The 16,544-nt window shown below is 41.7% G+C and overlaps 1 protein-coding gene and 1 long non-coding RNA gene across 3 annotated transcripts in view; both read right to left on the minus strand.

The window, feature by feature from the left end:
• Positions 1 to 16,544, minus strand: part of ELF2 (E74 like ETS transcription factor 2) — a 65,832-nt gene that overhangs the window by 41,123 nt on the left and 8,165 nt on the right. For both annotated transcript variants that reach the window (XM_065404888.1, XM_065404887.1), the window contains exons 2-3: positions 7,710 to 7,926; positions 6,470 to 6,635 (exon numbers count right to left, since the gene is read on the minus strand). In XM_065404888.1, the coding sequence (XP_065260960.1) occupies positions 6,470 to 6,635; positions 7,710 to 7,781 (238 nt within the window). In that variant the 5' untranslated portion in view covers positions 7,782 to 7,926. The remainder of the gene's footprint in view (positions 1 to 6,469; positions 6,636 to 7,709; positions 7,927 to 16,544) is intronic.
• On the minus strand, positions 2,364 to 4,456 carry LOC135879071 (uncharacterized). The gene is made up of 2 exons (XR_010561436.1): positions 2,713 to 4,456; positions 2,364 to 2,506 (listed from the first exon to the last, which is right to left on the minus strand). It is a non-coding gene; the product is annotated as an uncharacterized LOC135879071 (long non-coding RNA).

A 16,544-nucleotide genomic window follows, 5' to 3' on the forward strand; every position in this document is an offset into this window, starting at 1 on the left:
ACAGCGCAATTAATGACTATTAATTTTATTTTTTTTTTAGTTAATCGCATGAGTTAACTGTGATTAATCGACAGCCCTAGTATATACATATGATGTGCCGTTTGGGAAAATGGGAACTTAGGCCAGTGCTGCTGCAGCATTAAGTGTTCAAAAATGTTTTGTTTTTTTAATTCAAGTTTCAAAAATTAGTTCTTAATCCCCTCTTGCATTAAAACACAATAAAAGTTTGATTTATTCATTAAAATAGATGTTTTAAAACCATGTTTTAGCCAAAGTTTTTACAAACTTTTTCTATTTATCTAAAGTACTACATTTTTGCTCCCTGATGAAGGGGAAGTAACCATAGGCGTGCGCAGCCCATTTCATTAGGGTGTGCACCCAGGGAGCCCCGCCCTAGCCCTGCCCCTGCCCTAGTCCCGCCCCCATCCCCTCCCTCCTACTTCCCGCCCCCTGACTTCCCCCCTCATAACCCCCAACCCCCCCGCTCCTTGTCCCCCCCTGACTACCCCCTCCTGGGACCCCTGCCCCTAACTGCCCCCCAGGACTCCACCCCCTACCTAAGCCTCCCTGCTCCTTGTCCCGACTGCCCCCCTAGGACCCTACCCCCTACCTGTCCCCTAACTGCCCCGACCCTTATCCACACCCCTGCCCCCAGACAGACCCCCGGGACTCCCATGCCTATTCAACTGCTCCCCACCCCCTGACAGGACTCCCAGAACTCCCAACCCATACAACCCCCCTGCTCCCTGCCTCCTCCAACCCCTCTTCACACCCCTGCCTCCTGACAGCCCCCCCCCAGAACTCCTGACTCATCCAACCCCCCCCAGCTCCTTGTTCCCTGACCACCCCCTCCAGAGACACCCCCCCACTAACTGCCCCCCCCCAGGACCCTCCTTGCTCCCTGTCCCCTGACTGCCCTGACCCCTATCTACACCCCGCTCCCTGAGAGACTCCAGGACTCTCATGCCCCATCCAATCCCCCCTGCTCCCTGACTGCCCCCTCCAGGGACCCCTGCCCCTAACCACCACCCCCCGGGATCCCACCCCCTATCCAACCCACCCTGTCCCCTGACTGCCCCCACCCCTTATCCAACCCCCCGGCCCCGGACCTCTTACCATGAGATGAGGCGCCTAGCCTCCCCGCGGAGCCAAACATTGCCCCGCAGGAGCGCGCAGCCCCGGCCCCCAAAGCACTGCGCGCGTGGCGGCATGGGGAGGGGGGAGCGTGTCTGCCTCACCGCGGAGCCCCGGCCCCCAGAGCGCTGTGCGCAGCAGCATGGCTCCAGGGGAGGGGGAAAGGCGGGGGAGGGGCCGGTGGCTTGCTGCGTTTGGCCGGGCACTCCGGCCCGGGAGCGCGGACCCTGCGGCTCGCCGCGCCGGGGAGTGGAGCCATTTGCCCACCCCTGCATTAGGGTGTGCCTGGGCACACCCGGCACACCCCATGCGCATGCCTATGGTAGTAACGGACATTAACTTTGCTTGAAAGAGCTGAGTGCTTAAGCAAGTTTGTAGAGCCAACAACTGGACAGCCTAGTCAGCACTTAGATCTTCCACAACAAGCAACAGTTGGTTTATTTTTTAAACTGTTTCCTGGAATTTATTGAGACTAGTATTTTCCTACTCTGTCCGAATTCTGTCAATGGGATACATCTCAACCACTAATTCTAAAGGCTTAAGGAAGCAAATGCTTCCTAAAAATGTAGGCCAGATGTCCACATTAGAGCCTTCCTAATAACACAGCTTAATCAAATGTCTGGACAGAATGGAGGATAATGTACTGTTTTATCTTGTCTCCTCCTCCTCCCCCCCGCAAAAAAATAAATTCCAATCAAACTACAAGGTTTAAACCTGATTTAATGTTCTAAAGTGCTAAGTGTACAACGTATCAAAACTTGACAAAGCCCTGGCTGGGATGACTTAGGGTATGTCTACACCCAGCCGCTAGTTCGGCGGCTGGGAATCGAAGTTCTGGGTTCGACTTATCGCGTCTTGTCTGGACGCGATAAGTCGAACCAGGAAGTGATCGCCGTCGACTGCGGTACTCCAGCTAGACGAGAGGAGTACCGCGGCGTCGACGGGGGAACCGCGGCGTCGACGGAGGAGCCTGCCTGCCGCGTGTGGACCGAGGTAAGTTCGAACTAAGGTACTTCGAACTTCAGCTACGTTATTCACGTAGCTGAAGTTGCGTACCTTAGTTCGAATTGGGGGGTAAGTGTAGACCAAGCCTTAGTTGGGAATTGGTCCTGCTTTGAGCAGGGGGTTAGACTAGATGACCTCCTGAGGTTCCTTCCAACCCTGATATTCTATGATTCTAATGCAGATATATCCAGACAACTGTAATACAGTTTGGAGGCTCAGATTCAGAAAGATCAAAAGGTAGCATTTTTAATTAAAATGGAAAAAGGTCTAGGAACACGAACAGGTAAAAACAATTAAAGACTTAAAGTGGATGTAAAGAATTGGTTCCCACAGCAGTAGTAGTGTAAGTAGTAATCTGAAATTTCATCTGTAAGAGAGAGAGAGAGAGAATTTGTTTTAAAATAAACAGTTTAATGTATTATATTGTATAAAGGGATGAGGAGTTCTAAGCTTTACTCCACTGTTTACTATTCCCCTCCCTTTTAAGGATAACCATGAGCATTTATATGATAACTTTAAATAACTAAACTTCCTATCTAGCTTAATTTCTAAATAAATTATAAACAAACATACCAGCATCGTTGTCTTTCTAGCTCAATATTTTTCATCACATGGTAATCCTGGAGGAGCTTCTTTTCAGATCCCAGTTTTTCAGGTAGGTCTTCTACCTCCCCATGGCAACAATATTTTTAAAATTAAAACAGACATTCACTTTTTGCCACAAGGAGTATTTCTGATGTAATGCCAAAAGCAAAAAGGAGTTGTCATAGTTCACACTGAAGTCAAATGAAATCTCAACTTCTCTTCTTTTTTTTTAAAGTTGGGTTTCCTCTTGATTGTGATCTGATTGTTCTGTAAAATCTCAAACCCATACTCACTTATATTGGCACATTTAAAAACAAAAAACAAAAAAACCCGCATGCGCACAACTGATTAGTTGCATTTGCCTTGAATTACCTGAAACATGATACGTATTAAGTATCAATGTGTTCTTAGTTTACCTAGTCCTTGAGAAGGACTTTGAGAATAAACATTTTGTTTATTCATTAGAGCAATATTTTTCAAAATAGCTTATTTAGTTTACTGCACAGCAAAAAGTATTTTAAACACAACCTGACACTGTTTCTGAAGACTCAACATGTTATAGCAAACAAATCAGTGCTGACAATATTTTCATGTTAGCAGGATCAAACAAGGTTCGACAAAATATGTAACCAATTTTCCTGAAGTATTCCCAGAGATTTTTTTGGCTGTATTTTTGAAATAACATTATTTTAGTGTTTTATCTTTATTTACGATTGTCATAACAGTGTGGCATTTTACCAAGCATCCAGTAAACCAAAAGAAATTTAGTGATGTTACATGAAAATAAACATACTTCAGCAATGCAAGAATGGTAAATTAAGTTTGGGTGTTCTACTGTTATTAAGTCTCATAGACTTACTCATAGCCACATACATATCAGCATTCAAAATATATGTACAACTAGCAAAGAGATTTAGGTAAACTTTATTTCAGAGAGTGGCTACATTTTCTTAAATGGAAACAGCTTCTGCTGCTACTAAGGGTGAACTGCAAAGGTTTTGCTGAAGGGTATACAGTTTAACAGTAACCACCACTGCATTTTAACAAAACTTTAAGACAGCAACCAGGTCCCTGAGGATATGTCTACGCTGCAGCTGGGAGTGTGCCTACCAGCCAAGGGTAGAGAGACACGCTAGATCTATTTGAACCAGAGAGCTAAAAATAGCATACCTGGGTGGCTAAAGCCTGTACTGCAACATCTACACTGCTATTTTTAGCGCACTAGCTCAAGCAGAGCTAGCTTGTGTCAGTCTACCTGAACTGGGAGGCATGCTCTCAGCTGCAGCATAGCCATACCCTGTGAGTCTAAAGAAATTGGATTGTAGACTCCCAGGTTCCTCCATTAGGGTGACATCACATCTATGGTAAATATAAGTTAAGAACTATTTCAATCTAAGCCCTACATTCTGCCTTTGGAAGCTTACACAAGGCACCTACTGACTTCAGTGGGACTGCCATGTGTGCATCAAATTTAACCCTGTTACATTCTTACGGTGTTCCTGTGGGCTGAAATTTTTCTACTCTCAGTCAATTGGTGGATGTTTCTGGAATGTTCAGAAAAAAGTCATTTGAGCTGTTCTTAAATTTTTCAACAGTATGAAATGCACGTCCCTTTTTAAAAATGAAGATGCTTGTTTGTTTTGTTTTGATTTTTTTAATACCCGATGATTTACGCTTGTCATGGACTGAATCCTTAATAAGAATTAGTATCTGATGTTTAAAGAAACTTGGTGTGGCCAAAAAAAAAAAAAAAAGAAAAGAAAAGAAAAGAAAGAACCAAAGCCAGACTGCTAGCATTAACTGACAGTTAACTACTATGGATTTCAATTCTTATGCTTTGTATAGTCGAGTCAATACTTATTTGAACCACATTCCTCAAATTCGTCAAAAGCACTAGTCCTTGATGACTTTTTGCTAAAATAAACCCGCACCATAGGCTGTGATAGTACGACTGAAGCTTCATTGACAGACCCTTGCAAGGGTCCACACAAGCAGTTCTGAGGCCTGTGGCCTCTGTCTTGTAATCATTCTTCACTACATGGTACACAAGGTATAGACTTCAAATCCTCTCTCAAGGTTACAGTCCATTGTGTAAACCTCACTCTTAACCAGGCCATTATATTTGGTAAAAAGGAGATTCCCTCATATCACTGAAAACAAGGAATTTGTGTTTTAATCAGATGCTTGTGAACAGATTAGTTTCAAAGTGGTTCAGAGCTTTTAGGATATTTGTGCTGATTTACATCTTGTGTTACCCTACAGAAGTCAATGATTGCAATGGGTTGGAATCTGGCCCACTGATTACATTAAGCACTCAGATACCACAGTGAGTACTACAGAAATAGCTACAGACAAGCTGTATAATATTCAGTAGTGCAGTTGTATAATGAAATCTGGACTTAATGCAATGTTTATTTTAAAGCCTGTATGAATTTTAAATATTGATTTTCTATCCTCTAGTACCAAAAAATATAATTGAATAGTAAGATGATAAAACAAGTTCATTATACAGTGTATTCCGCAACTGTACAAGTGATTTCTGTTAAACTTTACTCCTACAGCATTATGTTTAATTTTATCCAAAGAACTACTGTATATTTAATGGTCAACATATCACTGAGCAGTCTTCTTTGAGAAATTTGTACAATTACTAAGTTTAAATAATTTCAAAACACTAGTAAGAAATAACTTAATGTTTCAAATGTATTTGAAATCTACTCAGGCTAAATTATTCTGTCTATTTATAAGACCTGAAGTTTTATGTCTAGCATGAAAAGTCAAACCACAATAGTTGTACTCCTGGTTCAAGTACATCAGCATAACTTAATCACATGCTCCTTGGGAAGCCAACATGTACTCTTTCTTTTACTCTTTAAATTAATATTATAGACTAAATGCTGCTGTCATCTAATAAGTGCTTTCCTTGTTATTTAATGTATTGTGTTTATCATTTAGATGCCTGCTTTATCATTCAGTTTTGTACACAGTACCGGTCACCAACTCCTGCAAGCAGCTATTTTCCACTCAAAGCCCCAAATCCTATCCCCTGCACAAAAACATTCCCAAGGTTACAGCTTACTGCATCTCACTAGTTACTCTTACAGGTTACCATCTTCGGTCTACCCTTCTTCCACTGCAGCAAGTTTCCCAGGCCCTGTACACCAGTATTCTGGAAGAAGTACCTATGCTTACCTTAACCTTGGATGTGTACATATGCCTAACAGAAAAGGTTAAATGACAACAATACTGAACAGATTTTCTTTACATACAAGTTTGACAAATCTATGTCTTGACTTAATTACATGAATTAAATTTTGAGGAAGCTAGTTATTGTAAATATTAACATCAAGTTACAATCATTGGCCTATATGCATCTTAATGGGCTGATATACCCTTTGGAGCAGCTGCCTGAGGAAACTAAGGCCCAGATTCTCAAAAGGTATTTATGTACCTAACACCTACTGATTTCACTGGAAGTTAGTGAGTAAATATCTTTGCGCATCTGGGTATAAGTAACTTTGCTTTTACTGAACTACTTTAACACATCAGGGTCCTAAGTTTATTCCCACTTAAGTTAATGGAAAGACTCCCATTGACTTTAATGGGAATTGCATAGGGCCCTAGGTCAGGATCTCGTCTTGTGGGTGAATTTAAAGTCACATTCTTCTGGGAGTGCTAGCCCTGAACTCATAGGAGGAGGGGGGAAGAAAAGTTCATAAACGTTTAAAAAAAAAAAAAAGTCTACCTGTTTCCACAGTTTCAGTCTCAATTTCTTGTTCCTCTGCTACATCTTGCATCAGGTAAGTTTCATCATCATAAACCAGGACTTGAGCAGCATAACCCTGCTCTAATCTCGCACTAGGAACTGGCTCCACAATCACTGCTGGGTATTCAGAGACTGGCTTATTTTCCTATAGGGAGAGAAAAAGCCTTAAATATTGAACCACCAAATCTAAACTAATGCCTTCCCCTTCTTCTCTATTGTTTTATATATATATTGTGGAATACCAATACAAAATATTTGTAAAAAGTTTTTTTTTTGTGGGAGTTAAGGTAAAACTTTTAAAACAAAATTAAAAATAAAGGACCTATCATGAAATAAGAGATACTACCAAATCATATCATCAGGATTTAAATATAAAACAAGCTAACAGCAGAGTTTTAAAATATTCCTAATGTGAGAATAAATTTATTTTCCATGAGAATGTTGGCAAAGAGTGTTATGTTTTCCAGTAAAAAAATTCAGATCTGAGAAGTAATTCTTTCTCTCCACACCCAAAGAATTTACATGAATCAGTTTTAGACATAATGTTTCCTTTCTAGTAGTGTACCTGTTACACCACACATATGTCTTTGGCCCCTATCCTGCCAACACATATTCACATGCTTAGCTTTAAGCATCTGAGTGGTCACAATGAAGTCACCTGAACTACTCAGATGTTTAGAGGTAGGCACATATAGAAGTGTTACATACTTAAATCCTGAACCTGCAAACATACTTAATGAGCCAAATTCTTCTTAGTGGTGGTGCACAGGTATAACTGAGTGGAAAATCTGATTAATTATGAACATTATACCCAAATGTATTGCAAGCCATATGACAGTAACACACCTCGTTGCTTAACAATACAAAATATGATGATTTAAAAAGTCTTTGGAGCTGGCTAATTTAAAAAGCCTCTGGTCTGCTCTCTTTATATTATACAAATATCTAGAGACATCAAATAGGAACCCAAAACCCTTGTTTAAACTTTTAAAAATGCATTTTATATACAATTCTGCAGTATGGCAGACAGTACAACTCTCCATTTCTTCTCTGCGATAAGAGGATATCAAATAAAGGATAATTTTAAAATTGACTAATATCCTGCTCTCTTCAGCAACTTCTAACCTATTTTACAAAGCAAGTTTATAGTAATGCTTGTTTTTTACATACACAGTGATATGAAGTTTGTAGGCAAATAAGTTCTATACAGATTTCTAACCTCCTGATTTTCTACTCCACTGTTGTCAAACTCCAGGCCAGAACCTCCACTGTCAACCACTGCTGATGTCATGGTGCATTCCCTGAAGGAGCTTTGAAAGTTGTTAGTGATCCCAAAGACAGTAATGCTGAAAACCTAAGGTACCAGAGGCTTAAATTCTGTATCCAAGTAGTATGTATCCAGAACACCAGGTTTTTTGTACTGCTAATCAGAGATGCTGAAAAACAAAACAATTTGAGAGAAAGGTATAAAAAAAGGAAAATACAAGTTTTGTAAATTCTCAGTTTTGCATTGTTTAAATTTACATTCAGTGCCTTTAAATTGTTACTACTGTCTTCATCAAGAGGGCACCAGGGAGCACTCTACTTCAGACACAATGCACTGACCTTGATAGTTCTTCAACACTCTGAACAAGTAGTCATTTACCATCAAAAAACAGTATTTCCATACCAGCTTTTAATGCTGAGGGAATAAAGTTTAACTTTTAGTTCCCTGCAATTGACATCAATAGTTTTACATTTACCTTCACTGTCACTATCTACTGATTTTCTGTCCTTAGCACAATGGAAACATTCTCTCCGGAGTCCTTGAAAACCAGAGGTTCAATTTTTTTGGAGCTACTTGCATGCATCCAATCAAATATAGTTTTAGAAAGTTAATTTACTGGACATGTAACAGTTAGAACAAATATTTAATATGATTTTTCTATATTTTTTTCTTTACTGTTTCCCAATACAAAGGAAGACATTGTAAGGTGAACTGATTTTGTAGAAAATGTTATGATTTTGTTGCATGATTTTGGGAAGGAACCAAATATATCCTACTGCTCTGGAAAGTTTTAAGAGATGATTTGTGACCTCAGTAAATACTGTGATCCAAATCCTCTGGTTTGGCTAACCTTAAAGCCGGGCCTTAAAAACCTCCAAGGAAGGAGACTCCACCACCTCCCTAGGTAACGCATTCCAGTGCTTCACCACCCTCCTAGTGAAATAGTGTTTCCTAATATCCAACCTAGACCTCCCCCACTGCAACTTGAGACCATTGCTCCTTGTTCTGTCATCTGCCACCATTGAGAACAGCCGAGTTCCATCCTCTTTGGAACCCCCCTTCAGGTAGTTGAAGGCTGCTATCAAATCCCCCCTCATTCTTCTCTTCTGGAGACTAAACAATCCCAGTTCCCTCAGCCTCTCCTCATAAGTCATGCGCTCCAGACCCCTAATCATTTTTGTTGCCCTCCACTGGACTCTTTCCAATTTTTCCACATCCTTCTTGTAGTGTGGGGCCCAAAACTGGACACAGTACTCCAGATGAGGCCTCACCAATGTCGAATAAAGGGGAACGATCACGTCCCTCGATCTGCTGGCAATGCCCCTACTTATACAGCCCAAAATGCCGTTAGCCTTCTTGGCAACAAGAGCACACTGTTGACTCATATCCAGCTTCTCGTCCACTGTGACCCCTTGGTCCTTTTCTGCAGAACTGCTACCTAGCCATTCGGTCCCTAGTCTGTAGCTGTGCATGGGATTCTTCCGTCCTAAGTGCAGGACTCTGCACTTGTCCTTGTTGAACCTCATCAGGTTTCTTTTGGCCCAATCCTCTAATTTGTCTAGGTCCCTCTGTATCCGATCCCTACCCTCTAGTGTATCTACCACGCCTCCTAGTTTAGTGTCATCGGCAAACTTGCTGAGAGTGCAGTCCACACCATCCTCCAGATCATTAATAAAGATATTAAACAAAACCGGCCCCAGGACCGACCCTTGGGGCACTCCGCTTGAAACTGGCTACCAACTAGACATGGAGCCATTGATCACTACCCGTTGAGCCTGACGATCTAGCCAGCTTTCTATCCACCTTACAGTCCATTCATCCAGCCCATACTTCTTTAACTTGGCAGCAAGAATACTGTGGGAGACCGTATCAAAAGCTTTGCTAAAGTCAAGGAATAACACATCCACTGCTTTCCCCTCATCCACAGAGCCAGTTATCTCATCATAGAAGGCAATTAGGTTAGTCAGGCACGACTTCCCCTTGGTGAATCCATGCTGACTGTTCCCGATCACTTTCCTCTCCTCTAAGTGTTTCATAATTGATTCCTTGAGGACCTGCTCCATGATTTTTCCAGGGACTGAGGTGAGGCTGACTGGCCTGTAGTTCCCCGGATCCTCCTTCTTCCCTTTTTAAAAGATGGGCACTACATTAGCCTTTTTCCAGTCATCCGGGACCTCCCCCGATCGCCATGAGTTTTCAAAAATAATGGCTAATGGCTCTGCAATCTCATCCGCCAACTCCTTTAGCACCCTCGGATGCAGCGCATCCGGCCCCATGGACTTGTGCACGTCCAGTTTTTCTAAATAGTCCCGAACCACTTCTTTCTCCACAGAGGGCTGGTCACCTTCTCCCCATATTGTGCTGCCCAGTGCAGCAGTCTGGGAGCTGACCTTGTTTGTGAAGACAGAGGCAAAAAAATCATTGAGTACATTAGCTTTTTCCACATCCTCGGTCACTAGGTTGCCTCCCTCATTCAGTAAGGGGCCCACACTTTCCTTGACTTTCTTCTTGTTGCTAACATGCCTGAAGAAACCCTTCTTGTTACTCTTAACATCTCTTGCTAGCTGCAACTCCAAGTGTGATTTGGCCTTCCTGATTTCACTCCTGCATGCCTGAGCAATATTTTTATACTCCTCCCTGGTCATTTGTCCAATCTTCCACTTCTTGTAAGCTTCTTTTTTGCGTTTAAGATCAGCAAGGATTTCACTGTTTAGCCAAGCTGGTCGCCTGCCATATTTACTATTCTTTCTACACATCGGGATGGTTTGTTCCTGCAACCGCAATAAGGATTCTTTAAAATACAGCCAGCTCTCCTGGACCCCTTTGCCCTTCATGTTATTCTTCCAGGGGATCCTGCCCATCTGTTCCCTGAGGGAGTCAAAGTCTGCTTTTCTGAAGTCCAGGGTCCGTATTCTGCTGCTCTCCTTTCTTCCTTGTGTCAGGATCCTGAACTCGACCATCTCATGGTCACTGCCTCCCAGGTTCCCATCCACTTTTGCTTCCCCTACTAATTCTTCCCTGTTTGTGAGCAGCAGGTCAAGAAAAGCTCTGCCCCTAGTTGGTTCCTCCAGCACTTGCACCAGGAAATTGTCCCCTACACTTTCCAAAAACTTCCTGGATTGTCTGTGCACCGCTGTATTGCTCTCCCAGCAGATATCAGGGTGATTAAAGTCTCCCATGAGAACCAGGGCCTGCGATCTAGCAACCAGGGCCTGCGATCTGCTAGTTGCCAGAAGAAAGCCTCGTCCACCTCATCCCCCTGGTCTGGTGGTCTATAGCAGACTCCGACCACGACATCACCCTTGTTGCTCACACTTCTCAACTTTATCCAGAGACACTCAGGTTTTTCTGCAGTTTCATACCGGAGCTCTGAGCAGTCATACTCCTCTCTTACATACAACGCAACTCCCCCACCTTTTCTGCCCTGCCTGTCCTTCCTGAACAGTTTATATCCATCCATGATAGTACTCCAGTCATGTGAGTTATCCCACCAAGTCTCTGTTATTCCAATCGCATCATAGTTCCCTGACTGTGCCAGGACTTCCAGTTCTCCCTGCTTGTTTCCCAGGCTTCTTGCATTTGTGTATAGGCACTTAAGATAACTCACTGATCGTCCCTCTTTCTCAGTATGAGACAGGAGTCCTCCCCTCTTGCGCTCTCCTGCTTGTGCTTCCTCCCAGGATCCGATTTCCCCACTTACCTCAGGGCTTTGGTCTCCTTCCCCCGGTGAACCTAGTTTAAAGCCCTCCTCACCAGCCTGGTGGTGGCTGGTTAGCCAGCCTGCTGGCGAAGATGCTCTTCCCTCTCTTCGTTAGGTGGAGCCCGTCCCTGCCCAGCACTCCTCCTTCTTGGAACATCATCCCAAGTGACTCTATTCCACCTGAGAATTCTCTTATGCAGCTGGAATCCTCCAGTGGGTAGAGCCACTGGATTTAGTGCTGCTTTGTATTACCCAAGTGATACAAAGAAGCCCTATCACTCCATAGAGCTAGGTCTAGTGTGTGTGTTTCCCTTAAATTATTATGATATCAATAATCAAACCCTTACTAAATACATAAACAAAATTCTCTGACATGGGAAGAACACAGACTGCCTGGTTAGGAAAATGGATCTTACCAAGTCACCAAGCATTTAATCTCTCACAGAAGACACATCTGACAGCATTAAAAATACGGAATTACCAACTCCCTCCATTTATTAATTTCCATACAACATTTTTAAAGATTAGTAGTGAGCAATTATGGGAATTAAAGATAGATAAGGAACATTGTATTCAGGTGCAATTACATCTCAAATGGAGGATGAGAATTTTTTTTAAGTGCCTCTGAAGAAGTGAATAGATTAAAAATAGGATTCAGAGGTCATTTGAAATGGATTGCATCAATTTTTGAGTATTTAAGGTTATGTCTACGTGGAGGATTTGCTCACTCTACTGTTGTTGCTCTAGATCAGTGATTCTTAAAACTTTTGTACTGTTGACCCCTTTCACGTAGTGCGACCCCCCCTTATAAATTAAAAACACTTTTTTATATATTTAGCACCATTATAAATGCTGGAGGCAAAGCGGGGTTTAGGGTGGAGGCTGAGAGCTCGTGACCCCCCCATGTAATAACCTCGCAATCCCCTGAGGGGTCCCGACTCCCAGCTTGAGAACCCCTGCCCTAGAGCCAATGCATCTGCAGAGAGCCCTAGCAACAGCAGAAGCACTAGTCTCAACTGACCAGAATTTTTAGAACTGTCACCTAACTAGGCTCAGAGAGGGTCTAGATGACAACAGAAGTAAAGACACCAGTGAGTGGGTCTACATAAGTGGAGCACTGGTTTGCCCCATTAATATTCACCAAGTACTGATATGGGGGAGAGGCAAATATATAACAAATTAGAGTCCAGATAGTTATTTGAGATACTCAACAGGAAGACAGTTATCTCAATTTTTAAAAAAAATGTTTCCAATTTTGCAAACTTTATCAGGGCAGGTTTTTTGATTCTGGGCTTTTTTTTTTTTTTTTTTTTAATTATCTATATACAACTATGTATTTCTCACTGATATTTATCAAAGACTAGTCCCTACCTGTGAAAAAAATCTAATCTACACAAATGCAGTGCTCAAACAGGTGTATAGTACTCAACACCTAATAAAGTATGAAAGAAGATATATACTTAACTTCTACTAACAACATTGTTTGACTTTAATACAGTTAAATACTAAATTACTCCTAAACATAAATTAATGCATTAGCCTTAACATATGTTTCTAGGAATATTGTAGATGGGAAGTCAAAGTTTAAGGCCAGAAGGGACCACCAGATTATCTGATCTCCTGTATATCACAGGCCACCAACACCACCTGAACATTAAACCAAACAACTGAAATGAGACCAAAGTATTAGAGCTCACAGGAGACTAGACTATTCAGTGACCAGCTCTATTTTTTTTTTTCTGTGCCCCATCTGCTATAAGAGGAAACATTTCTACTTTAGAATTTGTTCTTAATCAGTCCTATAACACTGATCTACGATTTTTGAGAAGTCGTCCGCTTCAGAGATAAAATGTGCTATTTATTATGTATTTTGATGTGCTGAATTCAAATATGACAATTTATACAACTGATTGGCTACTGTTTCTAAGATATTTAAGTTTTTACATTTTATGTCTATGTATATTGTGTAGATAGTAGAGTTTTAATCATAAATTGTAAACCTAGGTCTTTTCATGTGTTTATGGTTGCTTTACATGATAATATTTCACCTGTCCTGTTTATGTAACACTTTAAAAATCAGCCAAAGGGTTCTCTAAATCAAATTTATTATGAAACAAAAGGCAAAAAACTATTATGTACATAGTTTAGTCCTATTCAGTGTCTACTCGGCGCTTCTTGGCTTGTCTCTTGTATTCATTAAATGGAGCATCTCTTGTCACTGTCCAGCAATAGTCTGCAAGCATTGATGGGCTCCATTTGCCCTGATAGCGTTTCTCCATTGTTGCAATGTCCTGATGAAATCGCTCGCCGTGCTCGTCGCTCACTGCTCCGCAGTCCGGTGGGAAAAAAATCTAGATGAGAGTGCAAAAAAAATGTATCTTTAGTGACATGTTGCAACCAAGGCTTTTGTATGCCTTGAGGAGGTTTTCCACCAACAACCTGTAGTTGTCTGCCTTGTTGTTTCCGAGAAAATTTACTAACTGGAAGGCTTTCCATGCCGTCTTTTCCTTGCCACGCAGTGCATGGTCAAATGCATCATCTCCAAGAAGTTCACGAATCTGAGGACCAACAAAGACACCTTCCTTTATCTTAGCTTCACTTAACCTTGGAAATTTTCCAAGGAGGTACTTGAAAGCTGCTTGTGTTTTGTCAATGGCCTTGACAAAGTTCTTCATCAGACCCAGCTTGATGTGTAAGGGTGGTAACAAAATCTTCCTTGATTCAACAAGTGGTGGATGCTGAACACTTTTCCTCCCAGGCTCCAATGACTGTCGGAGTGGCCAATCTTTCTTGAGGTAGTGGGAATCTCTTGCACGACTATCCCATTTGCAGAGAAAACAGCAGTACTTTGTGTATCCAGTCTGCAGACCAAGCAAGAGAGCAATAACCTTCAAATCACCACAAAGCTGCCACTGATGTTGGTCATAGTTTATGCACCTCAAAAGTTGTTTCATGTTGTCATAGGTTTCCTTCATATGGACTGCACGACCAACTGGAACTGATGGCAAAACATTGCCATTATGCAGTAAAACAGCTTTAAGACTCGTCTTCGATGAATCAATGAACAGTCTCCACTCATCTGGATCGTGAACAATGTTGAGGACTGCCATCACACCATCGATCTTGTTGCAGGCTACAAGATCACCTTCCATGAAGAAGAATGGGACAAGATCCTTTTGACGGTCACGGAACATGGAAACCCTAACATCACCTGCCAGGAGATTCCACTGCTGTAGTCTGGAGCCCAACAGCTCTGCTTTACTCTTGGGTAGTTCCAAATCCCTGACAAGGTCATTCAGTTCACCTTGTGTTATGAGGTGTGGTTCAGAGGAGGAGGATGGGAGAAAATGTGGGTCCTGTGACATTGATGGTTCAGGACCAGAAGTTTCATCCTCTTCCTCATCTGACTCAAGTGAGAATGATACTGGTGCATCAGGAACCGGCAGTCCTTCTCCGTGGGGTACTGGGCGTATAGCTGATGGAATGTTTGGATAATGCACAGTCCACTTTTTCTTCTTTGACACACCTTTCCCAACTGGAGGCACCATGCAGAAGTAACAATTGCTGGTATGATCTGTTGGCTCTCTCCAAATCATTGGCACTGCAAAAGGCATAGATTTCCTTTTCCTGTTCAACCACTGGCGAAGATTTGTTGCACAAGTGTTGCAGCATATGTGTGGGGCCCACCTCTTGTCCTGAGCTCCAATTTTGCAGCCAAAATAAAGGTGATAGGCTTTCTTAACCATAGTGGTTATACTGCGCTTTTGTGATGCAAAAGTCACTTCACCACAAACATAGCAGAAGTTATCTGCACCGTTCACACAAGTACGAGGCATCTCTGCTCACTTTGGCTAAACAGAAATGTGTCCCTTTGCAAAATCAAACACTGACAAATAAGAGAGCACGACACTGTATGATTTCTAGAGCTGATATAGGGCAATTTGTTCAGCAGAGTGATGTAAGCTTCGTTAGGATTGCATCATCCATGACTTCTAGGAATAACATGATGCAATTCATATCATGTATGACGCAATACCAGCTTCAGATTGCATCCTTCATTGTTTTGCCTAAAAAGCAAGTACTGTCCAAACCCAGTCATAGATTTATTCATAGATCCAGTCAAAGATGTATTTTAGTCATTTCTGGTTTAAATTGAGATCCCTTCCCTTTATAACTCACTTATCCTCCGCCATTCCCAAATCAAGGGTCGTATATACTGACCCAATAGCATATCTTGAAAACTAGAGCCAATCAACAATTTTAAGCATCATTTTCATTCTCAGTGACCCAGAATTAGTAAAGTTTGACTACATTTATTTCAGAAGCATTTTGGCTGTAGAGCAGTGTAACAAAGGAAGTTTCATATCTCAGTTATACAGTCAATAATATCAAATTCATACAGGTATGAGAATGTATAACCTCCATTTTTGTAAATTTCTTTAATCAAAATTGAGATTAGAAATTTGTTTCTGAAGAACTGCCATCTTAAAATATTCTTATAAATGTTACTATTGTTCATATCCAGTCTTCCCAAAGAAGAAATAATCTGTATGCAAACACAGTGTTTATGAAGGGTGGTTTATTGCTTCAAGATGCAAGCTTTTGCTGTTTATTTAGATTAACGTATCTTCTTTTCTACCGCTTTGAACTCAAACACAAAAATTCAAATCCGGTCTCTACTGCTAGTAATAGTGCAGAAAGCACAAATTCTTAGGAACTTGAGATGCGTGGCATGGGCTTGTTCTGAGCTCAATTATCTTGTAAGTAACTCCATTAAAGTCAATGCCCTGTAGGGGAGATCAAAATCTGGCCTAAGGTCTTAGACTTTATTCCATTTTCAGTATAATGCCATCCATACAAAAACCCGATAGAGTCACACAACAAAGTTAGTTCTGCAAAGACAACAGACAGAACTACAATATAGGCCAGAGCCTGTAAGGTGCTGGACACCCTGGTATGAGCTGCTGATAGATCCTCAACCCCATTGGGATGGGACCCTAATCATATCAGTAAACTAAGCAAGACTGTGCTAATGATTTCGCTCCATTTTCATGGAGCAGAGTGTAAATACTTCACCACACTTGGAT

This window comes from Emys orbicularis, chromosome 5 (assembly GCF_028017835.1).
Source record: "Emys orbicularis isolate rEmyOrb1 chromosome 5, rEmyOrb1.hap1, whole genome shotgun sequence".
Lineage (NCBI taxonomy): Eukaryota > Metazoa > Chordata > Testudines > Emydidae > Emys > Emys orbicularis.